This window comes from Elephas maximus, chromosome 23 (assembly GCF_024166365.1).
Source record: "Elephas maximus indicus isolate mEleMax1 chromosome 23, mEleMax1 primary haplotype, whole genome shotgun sequence".
Taxonomy (NCBI): Eukaryota; Metazoa; Chordata; class Mammalia; order Proboscidea; family Elephantidae; genus Elephas; species Elephas maximus.
Window position 1 is genome coordinate 49,401,782 of NC_064841.1, and position 20,947 is coordinate 49,422,728.

At 34.2% G+C, this 20,947-nt stretch overlaps 1 protein-coding gene across 2 annotated transcripts in view; it reads left to right on the top strand.

The window, feature by feature from the left end:
• The window catches only part of ZMYM2 (zinc finger MYM-type containing 2), a 134,054-nt gene that overhangs the window by 59,884 nt on the left and 53,223 nt on the right, over nt 1–20,947 (top strand). For both annotated transcript variants that reach the window (XM_049867324.1, XM_049867323.1), the window contains 6 exons: nt 3,158–3,229; nt 10,867–11,017; nt 11,479–11,594; nt 14,254–14,370; nt 16,195–16,345; nt 18,739–18,911. In XM_049867324.1, coding sequence (XP_049723281.1) covers nt 3,158–3,229; nt 10,867–11,017; nt 11,479–11,594; nt 14,254–14,370; nt 16,195–16,345; nt 18,739–18,911 — 780 coding nt within the window. The remainder of the gene's footprint in view (nt 1–3,157; nt 3,230–10,866; nt 11,018–11,478; nt 11,595–14,253; nt 14,371–16,194; nt 16,346–18,738; nt 18,912–20,947) is intronic.

Sequence of the window (20,947 nt, forward strand, 5' to 3'; positions counted from 1 at the left end):
GGCTCTTTTGGTCTGGATCCATTGATGTTTCTGGGTTGTGTTTCTTCAACTCTTAAGTCGAAGATATATGAGGCAAAAAGAAAAGCCAGGGAACTTTCCACTGATACCTTGTGTCCTGATATCCCTACCTGGTCTGTTTTCTTCTCTTCACCTTTCAGTCTTATGTTATCATCTACATGATTAGCTTTGTAAAAAACAAGACCTTTTGAAATATAAAAGAGTATTTACCAATAAAAGGGGTTGTGACCATGAAAATCTTTTTTTTTTTTTCTTGTAAGCAAATATTTGTTGAGTCTTTATTAAATTACAGGGCTGGGAGGTAATTTAAAAGAAGCAGACTTGGTCCTATATCAAGAAGTAATAAATGATTGCTTTAGAGAGATTTTTTGTAATAGAATAATAGCTACTAGTTTTTGAGAGATTACTACTTCATAGTCATTATAAGCATTACATGAGCAACTATTTTTTTTTTTTTTCATTTTACAGATGAGGCAACTGAGCCTTAGCATGGTTGTTGTTGTTGTTGTTAGGTGCCACTGAGCTGGTTCTGACGTATAGCGACCCCATGTACAACAGAACGAAATACTGCCTGGTCCTGAGCCATCCACACAGTCATTGTTATGCTTGAACCTACTGTCGCAGCCACTGTGTCAGTCCATCTCCTGGAAGGTCTTCCTCTTTTTTGCTGACTCTATACCAAGCTTGATGTCCTTCTCCAGGGACTGGTTCCTCCAGAGTGTGTAAGATAGAGGCTTGCCATCCTTGCTTCTAATGAGCATTCTGGCTGTACTTCTTCCAAGACGGAGTTGTTCATTCTTCTGGCAGTCCATGGTATATTCAGTGTGCTTTGCCAACACCATAATTCAAAGGCATCAGTTCTTCTTTGGTCTTATTTGTTCATTGTCCAGCTTTCACATGCATATGAGCCAATTGAAAGCACCATGGCTTGGGTCAGTCAGACCTTAGTCCTTAAAGTTACGTCTTTGCTTTTTGACACTTTAAAGAGACCTGTTGAAGCAGATTTGCCTAATGAATGCATCATTTGATTTTTGGCTGCTGCTTCCATGGGCGTTGATTGTGGATCCAAGCAAAATGAAATCCTTGACAGCTTCGATCTTTTCTCCATTTATCATGATGTGGCTTATTGGTGATCATGAAAATCTTTATACACATGCACATTTATTGGTTTTCATAGAGAAGTTTTTGAAAGAAATAGAACTTCGATACTGAATAGTATTTCTTGCACAAGAGAACATGGCCGAGCTTTTATTGTGATACGAGCTTACCCAGCAGATACTTTGGCAAAATTAATGTATGTAGTAGAAAGGTAAATATGGCTTATTAACAGTGAGAAATGTTGTGTTTATTGAAAGAAACTTTTGAAAAGAGTGTTTGGAAAATTTTCCATCGTTACATGATTTTATTATAAATAGTCGGGAGATGTTTTCTAATCTGTTTTATATTTGGCCAAATGAAGCATCTCATTAGTTTTGAACCGCTTTGGTGAAACCCTGGCGGTGTTATAGCTGCTAACCAAGAGGTTGGCAATTTGAATACGCCAGGTGCTCATTGGAAACTATGGGGCAGTGCTACTGTGTTCTGTAGGGTCGCTACGAGTTGGAATTGACTTTACGGCAGTGGGTTTGTATTGTTTTTTAGTGAAAAGAAAAATCAAACACCTTCTAATTAGCTTGTAAGAACAATTGATTGATAGTAGAGGGAGATGGAAATTTACTAGCCACATTAGGAAACAAACAAACCCTTTGCATGATGGTGACTATGATAGAAAAACAGGAATATCCGAGAACAGGAAAATGATATCCTTACTTTTGAATCAGTGAACCTTTGTGAGGAATCTTCAGCTGATACAGCTGTTAAGACCAAGTATCAAAATAAATTGAACTTAGAATCTCAAATTTACTGTATTAAGTTAGTTATTAGACCAGTATTTAAAGAAATGATTCCACTTGTAGTTGATTTAAAAAAATGTTCATGTTCTCACTAAATAAAATAAGAATTATTTTAAAATAATGCTTCGTCTTCCATTCTTCAAAATAATAAATAGGTGGGGAGTCCATGCATAAATTTTTACTGATAAGACTCACAACCAGACATGTTTGGAGATGGCTAAACTAGATGCTATAGGCTATCGTTAATGTCTTTTCCTTGCAACTTAGAAACTAAAATTATATGGTGATCTTTGTTTGTTTTTCTTTTTTACCCTTGTCTCTAACATTTGACTTTGGCTGTCCTTGTTTATCTATGTCTTCATTTCTCAGTTAGTTTTTGGAGTAATTAAACTAGATCCTGGCAGTGGAGACTGTATAATGCTTAACACTTGTCTTTCAATAATTTACCTTTTTCAGCATAGTATTTTTACTTTAATGGAAATCAGGAAGTACGTCTTTTGAAATTTTAAGGAAGGAGCAAGGATGTAAAATTTGTGTTATACGCTGTAAACTATCATGTTGTTGTTGTTAGGTGCCGTCAAGTTAGTTCTGACTTACACTGCCCACATGTGACAGAGTAGAACTGCCCCATAGTGTTTTCTAGACTGTAATCTTCATGGAAGCTAATCACCACATCTTTCTCCTGTAGAGCCTCTGGGTGGGTTCATACTGCCAGCCTTTAGAATAGCAGCCGAGCGTACCACTGGGGCTCCTTGGAAGCTATCATATGTGCTTTAAAAAGGTTCTCTCACAACAACCCATTTTGCCAATGGTGATAATCTCCAAGTGACTTAAGTTAATGCTTTAAGATTTCATTATAAGGATTATACTTTGGTAGACTTGATGAGATCTTAGAGTACATTAGATCATCTACGAGAAATAAGTGATTTTTTTCAGGGCCTAATTAGGGCCTGAAATCAAATCTGTTTTTAATTCCTTGCCTCATTATTCTGTTACTGCTATCATTAAATCATTTTTTCTAGGTAATTAAAATTATTTGATAACTCTTCTGTAAATTGGGCAAAAAAATTATGGGGACTGGGCAGACTGGCATTTTAAAAAGGTGGCGTGAAAGTGCCTAATATTTTAAAGTTTGTAAGTCACAAAGTAGACAATTGAGAATTAACTTTTACAGATTGCTTGCTAACCTTTCTATCTAGTAGTCTTTCTGTATACATCCTAAAAAGTCTTTCTAAAATCTTTTTTAGGTAGGTAGCCATCCAAGCTTCCTGAAGGAGGTCCGAGATCACATGCAGGACTCTTTCTTAATGCAGCCTGAGGTAAGCAGAGATGCAGCAGGGATTAAGGCCCCAACATTTCCAAGCAGGGCTACTGTCTTTATTATGTATCTGAAAAGTCCTTTGCATTTTGAGGTATATTAAAATTTGCAAACTTAAAATTTGTGAGAATGAATATTTTCTTACTTAGTTTTATCTCTTAGACATAGACAAACTTTATAATTTCATGTGAGCATTTTCTAGTGATATGTCCATTTGTCTTCAGGTATTTATGTTCTTAGAAAACTATTTTAAGATCATTTTTTGGTGTTCAGTACACAGTAGGCATTTAACTATAGGGTATAAAAGTCCCGTTTTTATAAAGAAAATTTATTGTGGCAAAATGTCTGTTAAAACAAAATTTTGCTATTTTAATAATCTTCTGTGACAGTCACATTTACCATGTTGTTCTACCATCACCACTGTCCATTTCCAAAATTTTACATCACCCCAAACAGAAACTGAATACCACTTCAACAGTGACTCCTATTCCCTCTTCCCCTCAGCCCCTGGGAAACCACTAATAAATTTTTTTGCTGTGCAGTTGCCTATTCTAGATATTCCATCTAAGTGGGATCATACAAAATTTGTCTTTTTTGTGTCAGGATTTTACTCAGCATAACGTTTTCAAGGTTCACCCATGTTATAGCATGTATCAGACTTTTATTTCTCTTTATAGCTGAATAATATTCCATTGTATGTATGTACCACATTTTGTTTATCCATTTATTTGTTGATGGACACTTGGTTTTCTGCCTTTTACCTATTGTCAATAATGCTGCAGTGAGCAGAGGTATACAAGTATCTGTTTGATCCTCTGCTTTCAATTATTTTGGGTGTATACCTATTAGTGGAATTGCTCGGTCATATGGTAATAATACTATGTTTAACTTTTTGAAAAACTGCTAAACTGTTCTCCACAGCAGATGCACAATTTTACAGTCCCATCAGCAATGTACAAAGGCTCCATCCAGTTTCTCCACGTCCTCGCCAACACTTACTTTCCATTTTTCTGATAATACCCATTCTATTGGGTGTGTGGAGTCCTGGGTGGTGCAAACAGTTAATGTGCTGTGCTACTAACAGAAAGGTTGAATATTTGAGTTCACCCAGAGGTACCATGGAAGAAAGGCCTCGTGATATACTTCCAAAAAAATTAACCATTGAAATCCGTATGGAACACAGTTTTACTCTGACACACATGGGATTGCCATTAGTCAGAATTGACTTGAGGGCAATTGATTAAAAAAAAAACCCTGTTGCTGTAAAGTTGATTCCAACTTATGGTGACCCTATGTGTGTGAGAGTAGAACTGTGCTCCGTAGGGTTTTCAGAGGCTTTGATCTTTTCGAAGTAGATCACCAGTCCTTTTCTTACGAGGTACCTCTGGGTGGATTCAAGCCACCAACTTTTGGCACTTAACTGTGCCACCCAGGTACTCCCTGAGGGCAACTGGTAGTGGGTGTAAATTGGTATCTCATTGCGATTTTGATTTTGATTTCCCTAGTGAGCATCTTTTTTTTTTTTTTTTGGTGTTCAGTGAATTTTTATTGTGGTAAAGAAATTAAAAGTTAGAATATTAAAACAGTTTCTGCATGACATAAGAAGCAGAGGTATAATCAAGTGGTTTTCATATCTAAGTTGGCAGCACTGTGTCATTCTTTCTGACCGGCAGCCCATATCCCCTGCCCCCCATCATGAAGATTAAACACAAACAGTCCCACTCCTCCAGCTCCCATATTAACCCCTTCCCTTAGCCCTTCAGCCACCACCCTTGAGGTCCCCTGGCTACAACCGGTCTCACCTGGGTACACTATCTGTGAGTGTCCACAGGCACAGGGGTTGCATAAGGAGAAGCAGGACTGGGCAGAGACTGGCATGCAGTTTGTTCTGGGCTAAGGTACAGTTGCAACCCACTTGTTGACAGATGGGTGAGGTATCACCAGCTGGGTCAGGCAAAGCTTCGGAGGTCCCACCCCATCATCTGCTTGTAGTTCTTCATGTTTCCGATGTGGGCTAAAAAGGCAGAGAGGAAATGTGCAGGAAAGGAAGGGGTACTACAGGAAGACTGAACAAACAAGTCAGCCTTAGAAGAAATATAACCAGAATCTTCCTTAGAAGTGAGAATGGTGAGACTTCGACTTGCTTACGGACTAATCGCTAGAAAAGGACATCATGTTTGATAAAGTTCCAACGATAACAAGGGAAACCCTCAATGAAGACGGATTAACACAATAACCACAACGAGGGGCTCAAACATACCAACAATCATGAAAATAGGTTGGGGAAGCCCTTTGGTCTGTTACTTATCAAGTCACCATGAGTGAGAGCCAGCCCAATAGCAGCTAACAACAACAATTTATTCCCACTACTATGGTGGTGGAAACCCTGGTGGTGTAGTGGTTAAGAGCTGTGGCTGCTAACCCAAAGGTCAGCGGTCCAAATCTACCAGGCTCTTCTTGGAAAACCCCATGAGGCAGTTCTACTCTGTCCTATCAAGTATCTATGAGTTAAAATCAACTCGACAGCATCGGGCTTGGTTTTGGCTTTTGGTACTACTGTGGTGATTGGCTGCTAACCAGAAGGTAAGCAGTTTGAATCCAGCAGCTGCTCCTTGGAAAACCCTATGGGGTAGTTCTACTCTGTCCTGTAAATTTGCTGTGAGTTGGAATCGACTCAATGGCAATGGGTTTTAGTACCTTCTGAGTACTCTACTTGATGGCTGTCTGTATTATAGGGTCATTTACACTGACAGATGTGAACACAAACTGTTTCCAGCCCTCGGTGTGCCTTGGTAATTGTTCAGCCTATTGCTTTCCTGTAGTTCTGTGGTTTTTTCTCTGGCCTCAGATAATTTCCTCTTACATACACACAAAGATCTCTTCTCAGCCAAATGCTTACGGGTTTCTGGGTGGCACAGTTAAGTGCTTGACTATCAGCCGGGAGGTTGCCCATTTGAAGCCACCCAGAGGCACTTTGGAAGAAAGGCCTGTCAGTCTTGTTTTGAAAGGTTACAGCCTTTAAAACCGGATGGAATGTAGTTCTACTCCACACATAGGGTTGCCGTGAATCAGAATGGACCTGGTGGCAGCTTGTTTTGTTTTGTTTTTACTTCACTTCAGATTCCTAGAGCTTTGTGTGTGTGTGTGTGCATACTTCTCTCATTTACAGTACTCTGTTCCACCAATTCTAGCTGTCCTGGTTTCCTGGAGCTCTTATCTCTCTCCTCAACTTTGAGAAACTGATAGACTCTTATTTGGGTTCCTCCTGCCTGTCCTATGGCCTAGAAACTGCCTCTAGGCAATAACCTGGGGCCATAATAGAGCTTACTTCATTTGTTTCCCTTTTCTTAGGTGCACAGGCATGTATAACATGTTGTCCGATGTGTGCCCCTTTTCCAGTTGTTACAGAAGTGCCTTTATTCAAGTCACTATTTGTCTCTCACAGCTCCAATCAGAAGTTCTGTTTATTTTGATTTGGAACAGTTCCCCAATCTTTGTCTTTCATGACCTTGACATTTTTTTTAATACTATAGGTCATTTGTGTTTTGTAGACTGTCTCTCAGTTTGGGTTGGTCTCATATTTCTTCAGAGTTAGATGGAGATTATGCATATTTTGGCATGCATACCTCATAAATGACGTTGGGTCCTTCTTGGTACCTCATAGCTTGGTACCATGATATCTGTCATTCCCACTACTGTATGTTAACTTGGATCACTTGATTCAGGGGCGTCTGTCAGGTTTCTGTGGGGTAAAATTGTTATTTTCCCCTTTATTTCTAGTAAGTTTGTGGAGGGGGATATATGATACTATGTAAATATTCTGTTGCTCAGCAAACTTTCCTAGTTTTACCATCCATTGTTAATTTTTAAAAGTTGTTTAAATTACAAAAGTAATGTATGTGTTGTTAAAAGAAAAATTATAAACTATACAACAGCAGACAACAAAAGTAAAAAATTTCAGACCTTTTTGCTGTGCACGAACAGATCTTGTAACATGAAGAGATACTTCGAGGATTTTATTGAATAAATGAAGTAATTTGTACCCGACGATCTCTTAAAATTTAGTGTAAAAACTAGTACAGTATTGTGTCATTTATTAAGGTTTTATCACTATTTCCTTTAATTAGGATCCTTAATTATTTCTGGGTTTTAGACCCCTTTGGTAATATGGAAAGACCTATCCTCAGAATAATGTTATTAAATGCATAAAATAAAATACTTGTGATTGCAAAGAGAACCAGTTACATCAAAATAAAGTTAAAATTTTTTTTAATTTTGAGGTAGGAGTATATGTTCTTTGTTATTAGTGTATTAAATAATGAGATACAGTGGCTAATAACTATAATTTTGAAGTAGTGTTGAGCATAAATGATATATTGAAGTTATCTGCAACACCAGTGATATAAAAAATTGGAGATTTTTATTTTTGACAAGGTCACAAGTTCTACTAAAACTACTGTGATTAGTTACCTCCATTCACAAAGAAAGAATGCTGTATTTCAGTTAGATATTAGTGAATATAAAGATATAATTTTTTCCTATGCAATATCATGGACCCATGTTAAGGACACCTGCTTTAAGTTGTATTGGAATTAACTAGGAAGCAGGTTATGTGTAGATTATTTGCTGGTGCTCCATTTCTTAGATTTTCAGCAACAAGTTCATCAAGCCTCTCTCTTAAGTACCTTTCCATGTGGCCTAATGGTTTGGTAAAAATGTACTAAATGAAATGTATGACTTATATGTAAAAGTAAAAATTAGAGGGGAGTTTTTAAATCACATGATGGTTAATTTTGTTATTCATGCAGAATTGGTTAAAATTGAAATGTTATCTTTTTTTGATGAATAAACTGAAAACGAGCCACTTTGCCACAAACTCCCTAGCATATTTACGTTTTTCTTTACCAGTATCTTGTTTCAGTTGTACCTCATTCTTTTTCACTGAAGTCGTATGTAGGTTTATTTTTTTCATTTCTTTAAATCATTTAATGCATATTTATAGGATGTTTAGAAAGGTCTTTGTAAAATTAAGTATGATAATTTGTTTCCATAAGAGGCAGAGCAAACTTGGTGTGAATGTTTATTTCCTTTTGCTAATGTTCCTTCATTAAATGGGTCTTTTTTTCTTTTTTTGAAGGAGTGGTAGTGATAAAAGTGGCACTGTTGAAGTATTCTCAATATTAATGATTCTGTATTTCTCATAGTACTTTCTTATTCTCTTCAGATAAAAGTGTCTGTTAGTTTGGACCAGTTGCTTAGGTCCTTGGTTACATGACCCAATTCAACTGGTGTATGTTTTGTAGACACATCTTAAAACTATTATCTAAATGTTCTGCCAATAAAATCGGTGTCAGGATCGCAAATGCAAGTGGTGGAGTAACTCAATCAACTTGAAGAAGGTTCCCAATAAGTTAAAAAAAAAAAGAATACTCATCTAAGAGGAATGACCTGTCATATGGTTAGACGTCATTTACATCAGCAAAAGAATTCTCTATACCTACACATAGATGCTTCCTGCATACATCTAGTGGGGTTTGGTTTATTTTTCTCTTTGTAATTCTGCAACACAGTGGCTGGTGTTTTGAGTATTTTTTAGTATTCCTAATTTATACTCTGGTGCAAGATTTTAAACATTATTTCATCTTCCATTGTTCCATTGATCTGTTTCTTTTGTGCTTTCTCAGTATAAAAATTTAAGCTATCAAATAGGCTTCAGGAAAACATGTTGTCATTTCAAACACAAAACAGCATTCTATTCTAGTGTCCTTGTAAGATTGGTAAAAGTATAATTAGACATAATGAGTTTGCAGCCAGTTTTGTTTCTTATTAACATTAAATTTATTTTATTGTGGTAAAATAAATATAACAAAAATTTAGTCCTTTTCACCATTCTTAAGTACACAAATCGGTGACATTAATCACACTCACTATGTTGTGTGACCATCACTCTCCATCCTCAAAAGTTTTTCATGACTCCAAATAGAAACTCAGGACCCCTTAAGCAATAACTTCCTACCTTCCCCCTCCCCCTTTCCCCTCCTGTTAACATTCTTTTGCTGTTAATAAGTATTTCTTTTGGTGTGTGTCAGAGATTGAAAAATGAGTTGAATTTCACTTGAAAAGTAAAACTTCTCAGAGCTTCTTTCAGGTGACATTTGAGCAAATAAGGGTATAGGAGGGATTTTTTTTTTTTTTAATGGTTATAACATATATAACCCTGGCACATATATACCTATGGTTTCTCATGTCTGTTCTATTTGCTGGATGCTGAGAAAGTTTTTTTTTTTTTTTTTTTTTTGATGTTGGTGTTATTTGATTTTGGTTATTGTTTTTACTTAAAATTTATTTTATTTTCTGAGATCCTGTGGCATTCATGAAATGTTCCTCTGTAGGCTATTCATTTTATGTGTTACTTTTAGCCTGATTGTCATATGTTTAGACGTCTGTTATTCATCAATTTCATGAAACATTTTGAGGCCTTCTTATATCCTTGTATTGTGCTAGATACTCTGGGGTAAAAAGACGAGTAAAATAATCTCAACATCAGGTGGGAAAAATGGATACAGTTCTTTTGCAACAAGAAATGTGATGTTTGATTTAACCGATTATAATGGAATTATGTAACCTCAGAAGACTCAAGTACAAGTTACACTTAAAGGCTTGCTTCTCCTTAGGTTTGATTGCTAATTGTGACTATCAAGTTAATTTTTTAACACAAACCAGTTCATCTAAATTTCATCTTTGTTTAAGTCTGTATGTATTTCAGTGATACTGTGTTTGTCCTAGATTTTTCAAAATACCTCCCCTGGTCCTTATATCCTTTATTTCATATCTTTGAATAACGTCAGTGTGGACAAATATTCAACCTTGGCAGGACGATTAACTTTTATTATCTATTGATTATTAACTTCAGTTAATAGCCAAAAATCATTTTGAATGAGAGGTTTAAATGCAGTGAATAGTTGAGAAATCAGTTTTAAGAGAAGTTCCGAAAGTGTTTGGAACATAGCCACTTAATGGAATAAGTATTTAACATTTTCAAGTTATTCTTTTGAAGTACTTGTCGTTTGACTTATAGCTATATATTAGAATATTTTGTAATTCCATTTAATTTCCTCTGTTAGTTGACAAAGAAATGAGTCCTCATTGTAAACCGAAAATACTATGCCTTTCCTTGATTATCAGTTTTTTTTTAATACTTAACCCCTAACCCATTGCCTTCAAGTCAGTTCTGACTCAGAGCAACCCTATAGGACAGAATAGAACTGCCCCATACAGTTTCCAAGGAGTGCCTGGTGGATTCAAACTGCTCACCTCACCTTTTGGTTAGCAACCACAGCTCTTAACCACTATGCCACTAGGGTTTCCTACCTATACTTAGGCATTCTATTAAACTAAATTAATAAAGAAGAACATTCTGTTTTTGAAGGAGACTTAACCTGATGGTTAGTTTTTTTATGCTAATTTAGCAGTAGTTACTAAACAGTTTGCATCTAGATGTTCTGACTGTAAATTTTTAGAAGCTGCTTTAGTGGATTAACAGAATTGTTTTGCGGAGGCAAAGGATGTAGCAAAAAATAGAATTGTTTTTCTAACTGTGGTTTTCTTAACTATATTGTCTTATATTTCAAATTTTAGAAATGTGGAAAACTGACTACTTGTACTGGCTGCCGAACACAGTGCAGGTTTTTTGATATGACTCAGTGCATAGGTCCTAATGGATATATGGAGCCATACTGTTCAACTGCTTGCATGAACAGTCACAAGACAAAATATGCAAAATCACAAAGTAAGTTTTAGGTATTTGAAAAGTTAACAACAATTAGTAACATGACTAATTTCTTTAGTAAACACGTACTCTTTCCTTATCCAAAGATTTTTATGCTTGTTTTCAAGTGCTTTTATTTTTTATTATTATATTATATATTTTTTAATTAATGCAAACTGGTTTTCCTGTTTGGAGATCATTCCATATTTAATTTGCTAAAGTTTTGGGGAAATTCTCTCTGTATATATGCTGCTAGCTAAAATTATTATTTCAAACATTATTTAAATCTTAGTTGTATTTTGTAGAGACATAATACTAGACTGTTAAATCAGTGTTTTTCGAAGTGAAAATAATCTTAGAAAATAATAGTTTTCAGGAGCTTTCATTAAAAAAATAAATTTCTGAGGTCAGTTGGGTTTTTGTTTTGTTTTTAATTTCCATTACTTTATAAAGAAATTTGATATACACTTTTTCTCTCCTAGGTTTGGGAATTATTTGCCATTTTTGTAAGCGAAACTCTTTACCTCAATACCAAGCCACAATGCCTGATGGAAAACTGTATAACTTTTGCAATTCCAGTTGTGTGGCTAAATTTCAGGTTTGTTATTTATTTTGCATACTTTACCCCCAATAAAATACACACAGAAAATAGTGTAATATGCTATATCTTTATTTTTGTGTTAGCTTTTACATACTTTATTGAGGATCAAGTTGGAGGATGGAGATTATAATAGAGTCATGGAAGACATACTTGGTACCAGCTTCTTATTTTGCATGGATAATCAAATTGACTTTTAAATTTTTATTTATGATAGACTTTGAAGAAAAAGTAAATAAATTTTAAGCATAGTTGATCTTAGTGACTGATGTGTATGTAGCATTTTCTTAGTAAGTGAGTTTCAAATAAAATTCAAATTGTAAGGGGAACTCTTTCTCATAAATGGATAAAGGAGGATCTAGGTATATTTAGCATAGTGAAGAGAAACGTAAATGCTTTCTTCATATATAAGAAATTTGCCATGTAAAGTGGGCTTAGACTTGTTATAGTAGGCCCTAATTTTATACAGAACTAGTGAGAGTGAGTTTTAGGGAAACATTTTTCATTTTGGTAAATGTAGACAAGTACTATCTGACATAGTTCTTTAAAGTTGGAATATGGATAGATTCGGGAGATGATAATATTTCTGGATATGTTCAAACTTAAATCAGGTTGACCACGAGGAGGGAATAATTAGATGTTCAAGCATTAGTTAGATGGTATGAATAGGTTTCCTTGCTCTGTGTAAAAATTCCAGGATATTATAATACCAAGATTCAAACTATTGCATAAAGCCATGGTCCATGAATTCATTCATCCAAAAATTCTACTATGTTCTAGGCACTGTGTTGTATGTCGTAATAGTTATTTTAATACTTACTAACATCTAAATCAAGGCAGTTTTGAATTCAGCCAGGCTAATGTTGTTTTTAATAATTATATCCTAGGCTGAACTTAGGTGATAAATCCCATTCAAGACTAAACTTTTGTTTGGGGAAGTTGAAATTTTGACCAATGATAAATTCTTATAGTGGTAGATATTGCTTCTGAGTTGTTGGCTTTTCTTCAACTAGAAATTAAGGAATAATGATAAGTTAGTTAGAAGAGAGACTCAATGTCTTTGGCGTGTTTCTTGTCAGACCTTGAATTTGGACCTTTATTCCTTTTTGATGTAGTTGGGTCAACTGAACTGTTAATTGAAAATGTTTGTAACGCCTTGTTTCATTTAATTGAAACTTGTATTGCCCATGACTTGATGAGACTGTTCGTGTTGTGTTGTCTTCATTGTTGGGTGCTGATGAGTCAATTCCAACTCATAGTATACCTGTAGGACAGAGTAGAACTGCCCGAGGGTTTTCTTGGCTGTAATCTTTAAAGGAGCAGACCACCAGATCTTTTCTCTTGAGGAGCAGCTGGTGGGTTCAAACCACTGACCTTTTGGTTAACAGCCAAGCACTGTCGTATATGTGCATAATTTTTTTAAAATATTTCATTTAGGCTCTTAATTTTAAAGAATACCTCCAGATAAGCATGCAGCCAGGCTCATTACTTGTAACTCTGCATGTAAATAATACAAAGTTGAAAAAAAATGAAGCAGCATATTCTTATTTCTCTTTATTTTAGTTATCTTGAACTTTATATCTTAGATGCTTTTCCCTTTAAAAGTTATTAGGATAGTATTCCATTTGTTTTAGAATAATAGGAAACATTTAATGGGGTTCAAAGTTTTGGAAAATTAAGGGTAACGGTGCGGGGTTTTATTTTAAAAAGTTACTCATCTGATAGTTACTACTGTAAATCTGTGTTTTATTTTTTCACAAATTTTACTTGTGTTTTATAGCGTATGCAGAGCTTTTGAAAATTGTTTTTCCTTTTACTGCACCTTGAACAATTTTTTCTTAACTATTTCATACATTGAGAAGATTACATGTAATCTTGTCTGTGTGTGTGTGTGTGTGTGTGTGTGTGTGTGTGTGTAATATGGTTTAAAGAATGATTATTAAATACCAGCATACTTACCACTCAGGTTAAATGATGGAAAAAAAACTTGAAGTCCATATATGCTCTTTAAATTATTGTTACTTTAAAAAATGTAATGAAACTGGCAATAAATTCCTGGTATGAATATCAGTGTGTAAATCTGTTTAAAGAAACCAACATTTACATTCTAACTTGAAGAACTGATCGATTATTAAAAAGCTGTTGTTGCCTATTTTCACTGGTGGGCTTGAAATAAAAAGGATGTGAATGACTTGTGTGGGACGTACCATTAGTACTGTAAATTAGATAGTTGGTGGTACATTGGAAAGAGCACTAGGGGCTAGTTTTTTTTTTTTTTCAACTTTTATTAACTAGTTCAGAACTTGTACAACCAACCTCATTGTTATTTGCTTATATTTTCTTGTAAAGTGTAGGAATCATAATTGAACTATATGATTTTTCTTTTGTATTAATTTATTTGAAAAAATAGTAATTATCCTGTAGTAAAAAATTAATTTCAATCTCATAAACTTAATATAACATAATTAATATATTAGTTTAAGTCTTCTTTATACTAGAATAATTTTTAAAGACAAAACTCAGAAATATGGTTTTATGTGCTGAGGAAATACTTAAGCAAGATCATAGTTATTTTAGATATGGTAGATATTTGACAGTAGTCACAAAGAAGCATTTTAAAGTACATATCAGGCCCACTACGTTTTGTTCTTTGTTTTAGGCTCTAAGTATGCAGTCATCTCCAAATGGCCAATTTGTGGCTCCAAGTGATATCCAGTTGAAATGCAATTACTGCAAAAATTCCTTTTGTTCAAAGCCAGAAATCCTGGAATGGGAGGCAAGTCATGTTTTGTTATGCATTTTATTTAGAGATAAAATTGAAAGTCTAGTAAAATAACGATAGCATTTCTATTTGGGAAACTTCTTCTTAGTGGATGGGAATTAGCTTTTCAGATTTTATGGTGATTGTATTACTTTATGGGAAGGGGAAGCCAACAAAGATTCTCTTTCTTTTCAGGTCAAAATATTTTTGAAATCATACTCTCGTGTATTATGTTCATATAGTGCACAGAAGGCCACTTTGTTAGTATGAGCTACATATCTAGAGCATCTGTTTACACAATATTTTTCCTTTCCCTTATAAAAATTATCTGTGAACAGTAATTTTTTGCATTGCCCGCTACTTCTACAGATTAGGATTTGTTAGTCATTTACGTCATCGTCATTTAACATTTTATGATTAGAAGAATGTTGAAGCCCCATTAAGGGGGAACGAAGGAATTATGAGGGATTCAGGAAAGAAATCCATAAGCACATAGAATTACTATCCTGCGTAGCTGAATTTTGATAATACTAGATGAAAATAAATTCTTTATTCACCATCTCCATGTCAGTACTACCCTGCTTTTATACTCTTAACTAGTTTGTTCCTCTCTTTACATGCAGGTTAAGTGTTGGAAGCAGTTAAGAAACACCACTCTATATGAGAGTTGAGCCTGTCCTTCAGGTGATTGACAATTCAGGGACCTCTTGCTTCTTACTCTGTGGCTAGCAGTGGTCACTGATGTTGCCCTTATTATTTGAGATGCTTCTTAGACTCTTTTACCTTTCTTACCTTGATCTTCAGAAATCATTGGTAGTGGCTTGGTAGATGGTTTAGACCATGTCTCCATAATACCAAACCAAACCCAGTGCCATCAAGTCGATTCCGACTCGTAGTGACCCTATAGGACAGAGTAGAACTGCCCCATAGAGTTTCCAAGGAGTGCCTGGCAGATTCAAACTGCCGACCCTTTGGTTTGCAGCCATAGCGCTTAACCACTACGCCACCAGGGTTTCCGTCTCCATAGTAGGAGGGAAGTTTGCAGCTGTTTGGCTGAGTATTTGAAAATCAGCTTTAGCTATTGTGGGTTTTTGAAACTATAACTAAAAAGATAACTGAATAACCATTAACCATTCCATTCAAGAGAGCTTAGCAACACACATGTGATAGCAGCAAATTGTATAAACCAAACCAAACCTGTTGCCATTGAGTCAATTCCAACTCATAGTGACCCTGTAGGACAGAGTAGAACTGCTCCATAGGATTTCTCCGGAATGCCTGGTAGATTTGAATTGCCAGCTTTTAAGTTAGCAGCCGTAGCCCTTAACTACTACACCACCAGGGTATACTTCATTCATAATAGGTCTGTTACTTTTAAGCCGCAATAGGAATGTTACTGTGCCTTATTGACTATACTTAACAAAGAATTTCTTTCTGAACTATTGGAAATATTTTGGAGTAGTTATTTTTAAGTGAAAATGTTATTAATATCATAATTCTCATCTACCTATAGCTTACCTATGTTGTATCTTCTATCATTTCTTTCCATTTCTCCAATTCTGTTAGCAACACCAGGCTGCCATTTTGTTTTAGTGATACTTCCACTCTTTTACTGAGTAATTTTAGGGTAGTTAATGGTATTGAATTTTGTGGAGCTGTGTCTGAATTTAGCAATGAATTGGTTAAACTAGGTGTGGCCCATAGGAAATGTATCCACCAGTATCATCACATAAATAGGTTAATGTGTTATACTTTGCTGTAATAGTGGCTTGGCTATTTCTTAAATTTGTTCTTGAGGTGCTTGTCACATACTTACCAAGGTTCCCATTGTGCATTTAGAACAAAGTGCATCAGTTCTGCAGCAAAACTTGTTCAGATGACTATAAGAAGTTGCATTGCATAGTTACATATTGCGAATACTGTCAAGAGGAGAAGACTCTTCATGAAACAGTAAATTTCTCTGGCGTTAAGAGACCTTTCTGTAGTGAAGGCAAGTGTATATATATAGTGTTGTTCATACTTTTTATTAATATTTGTTATTTTTTGCCAAAATTTTAAAATATATATATGTCCAGATTTTAACATAGTTTAACAAAAATGGAGTTGAAAATGTAATGTCCAGATTTTAATGTATTTTAACAAAAAAAAATTGAGTTTGCTTTTCTGTTGATTTGCTTCGTTATTTTATATATATTTGTAGACCTCTGGGCCTCAAGTTGTTTTATCTCAAGAAATTTTGGTGACCTATTTTTCCATTACAACAGAGTTTTGAGAATAAAATAAAAGCATTATTATACCATGTCATTTCTAACATACAAGCAAATTGTGGTCTGAAAGTTGGTTTTCTAAGTAGATTGGGATTTTTTTTCCATAGAGTCCACCTTGTATATATTCCCTGCCTGGCTTACTGCCTAGTCTACAAAGGTGTTCGATATACCAGAAAAATAAATCACATGCAGCAGTACTACAGTGGGAAGATACTTTTAGTTATTCGATTTGGAATGCCAGGGGAATATTGGATTCTCTTTCAGTACATTCAAGAATTTCCTTTTTTCCCCATCTACAGTTTTGCTGCTTTGGTGCCAAGCAGCAGACTACAGAAGTAAACTCTAGTTCTGAGTCTGCTTCTCCAGAGATGGGAACCAGCATTGTAGCTATGGTGTTTGAACTCTTGTTATTATTACTCTCTCCAAGTTTCACATTCTTATTCTAAGTTAGCTTTCATTTTCTATTCTTCCTTTTGCCCCAGACACTGAACTCACTGCTTTCCTTCCTACTACTGTCACCTGTTGTTTTTCAATTAGGAATTTTTTTCCTATGGATTTTTAGTTCAGGACAGGAGGAAGATTAGAAATCTTAATGCCAGCGATTAGAGAAAGACAGTGAGATCCAAAGATTATTGGTCCATCTGATTAGTGCCTTGTTTATATATTTGGTATGTATAGCGAATTTATGGTTTAAGAGGGTATTGATTGTAAAACAAGGCATACCTATTTAAGCTAGGTGATTGGTACAACATTTCACCTAGAATGAAAGGTAACCATGTTTACTGTTACTTAAGATCAAAGCTATAATGAAGTGACAGATCTTATCATTTTAATTGAAAAGGTTGGTTCTGAATTAATTTAACTCACACCTTAACTTTTGTGCGATGACTATTTTACTGAGTGTATTGATGTTGATGCCTCACGTCCATAGCATTGATCCTCTACCATTTGAGTTACATAAATTTTACCAAAATTAATAGAAAATTAACAGCAAGTAGACAATTGGCATTCAACAACATACTTTTCATTTATAGGGCAGGGACTCATAAATTTAAATGGGTAATAAGGGGTTAAAAAAGGATGTGTGTCTTTTTTCCTGTTACATAACTTATTTTATGCTTTCTCTAATGACGCCTAGTTCTCTGCTGGAAGCTGTCGGAAATTAGAAAGCATAATACCTAATACTATCATTAAAATCTAGTTAGATAAAACTAATAAAAGTACAATTTAAAAAAGTTTTTAAATATTAAGGAAAAAAAGAAGTCATAGGACAGTACATAAATGATTGCCAAATAAATTATATAGAAAACAGTTGCACTTCCTGTTCACAGATGGGGAAAGATCATTTAAAACTACATTGGTAGAGGAGGTTTACATTTATAAATAGGTATAAGAAATATTTTAAATATTTTATTAGATATTTAATTAAAAATATAAAGGAATAGAATAAGAAGATGTTTTCTCTGAATAAATCAATAAACCAGTTTTACTTCCTCTTAAGTTTTATGTAGGATGACAAAAGTAAGGCAGGAAATTTTGGCTGAAAGTCCCTGGGAACTGTGAATGGTTAATGTGCTCGGCTGCTAACCAAAAGGTTGGAGGTTCACGTTCACTCAGAGGCAACTCAAAAGAAAGGCCTGGTGATCTGCTTCTGAAGAATCAGCCATATGGAACCCTTTGGAACATAGTTCTATTCTGACATACGTGGGGTCGCCATGAGTCGAAATTGACTCAATGGCAACTGGTTTATGATTTTAGTTAGTGCCTCTCAGCCGTCTGTATTGATTTATTTCTCCAAAAATGCCTATTTGTGATGTGTTTATGATACTTAAGATTATATTTAAATAGAACAAATAAAATATTTCAAAGACATTACTGGATTTTAATGTCTGAGAACATTAGTTATTTAAACTCATGTTATCTAATACACTATTCCATATACGGTTCCTATTTTTTACAGATGCCTTTTGATTATATCATAGTTTTGATTAGGAGAGAAAGAGGACTTTATATGTGGATTAAAGTTATTGATGACCTATTTCATCTATAAGATGTGGTTCAACTCAAAAATTAGTTTTTGATGTGTTGCTTTAATATTTAAACTTATATTTTTCAGGCTGCAAACTATTGTATAAACAGGATTTTGCAAGACGTTTAGGATTGAGATGTGTCACTTGCAACTATTGCTCTCAGCTATGTAAGAAGGGAGCAACAAAAGAACTTGATGGTGTTGTGAGAGATTTCTGCAGTGAAGAATGCTGTAAAAAATTTCAGGATTGGTACTACAAGGCAAGTAAACTCAAAAATTTTTATTACAGCAGCTACTTTAACCAATCTTGTATTTTTACCATTACAAATATATTAAAATTATTTTTAAAATGTACACGTATTAGGCTTAGCCCTGATTATACTATGCATAAAAATTATTTTGTCATTTAAGTTTATTGTTAACTTGAAGCAGCATTTTTTTTTTTTTTTTGCTTTGTAATTTAGGAATTACCAAAGACTAGGATATACCTGTTTTTTTTTTTTTTTTTCCAACAAGGTGGTTTAACAAAATGGATTATTTCTTTAAAATTCATTCCGTCTTGATTTTACTTAATAGAAATATTTTTGATGACTACTTTCTCAGCCTTGAACGTTAGCATTTTTTGAATAGTTGGGATGATTTATAAAGTTTTTTGTTTTTGCCTTTTTAATTGTGGATTTTTGGAGACTTTCAAAGTGAAAGAACACTAAATGGATATCAAAAACATTTATTTTGAAACTGCAGATGTAGTTTGTATATGTGTCTATCTTATTCAGATCTACTTTTTTAAAAAGCCCAGGTAAATCCCTTTTGGTCCCAGCATTAGCTGCTTTCTAGATAAGAAATAAGTATAACTTTGAACTTTTGGTAATCAGATATTACCCAGGAAAGAGTCATTAATTCCTCTGTCAATAACATAGAAAGCCATCTTAATACTAAAGCTTCATTATGGATGCAGTTCTAAACCATATGAAGGACAGATACCATTATGACTTTAAAATTATGACTGCCTCTAATGAAACAAACAGTAACAAGGTTGAAATATGGAGAATATTATTTAATCCATGTAATAAAAGTGATTAGTATTAAAATGGTACTAATTGAAGAATTGCAGGTATTTTGGGTGTTGTTCTTGAATGTCTGCAGCTGAAAAATTAACTTTTTTTTTTTTAAAAACAAAAATAATGTGGAGTTCTTGAAATATGCCATTCTAGAGGTATGCTGAGGAAGATCCTTTCTGAGGTGTCAGAGGTAAAATAATTGAGGCTGAAGGGTTTGATGTACTTTTTAAAAGTTGCTTTGTTATTTTACTTTGCTTCTGACTTAAAATTAGTATTTGAATTTTGGAAATTTGGCAACACAGATATACTAGCCCTCTAACATGTTCATGGTTTAAACCAATATTTTGTTCAAAAATCTGTTTTATTATTTTAGAGAGTAACTTCTTGAGAAATCACTTAGAAAATGTTACTTTGGTTGCTTTAAGTGCTCAATTTTAGTTCAGCACACAAATACAGCTTTCTCTCCATAGTCTAGCGGATTTTAGTTTTGAAAATTTGGTTTGGATAATCTCAAAATAGTAAAGGTATTTACTGACTTACAATTTGGAAATTCACTTTATTCTTACTACCTGCCCTCCTTTTTATCACATATTTTAATTGTTTGAAACATTGTTCCATGTGAAAATGATGATTTCCTCGTCATTATTTTATTGTACAGATTTATGCATAATTTGTAATTATGAATTCCAAACTTGAATATATTTTAATAATCTTTTGGAGGATTTAGTTTTCTGTTTGTAATGCACTGAATGTACTTCTCTGTCTGGCTTTTTACATGGAAAGAATACTTCCTGATTTATTTATAATTAAAATAGAGAAATCTGTTGGTTTTTCTTTTTTGGGGAAGCAGAGAAGTGCTCCGTGGCAAAAACACTTTATTCTAGATGTCATCATTTGTTCCATTTTGCTACTTGTTTTAAAGGATAATTGTATCTAATGTTCTTATTTTGCTCTGTTCAATAATGAAAATTAAGTGAAGCAGTATATTTTGGGATATATTAGTTAAATATCTAGGTAATTAGTTATTTTTAATGTCAGTATTCTAAACGTTATAAATACATTTTTATTTTATTCCTTGTCTTATTGTAAACTCTACAAATGTTTGTATAATGTACACAATATCATTACATATTACACAAATCTGAGGAATAAATGTAAGAACATTTTTGTCAAATGATAGGAATTTGCAAAGCAAGTAACAGTGATAATATTTTCTGTACGGTAACACAATATAC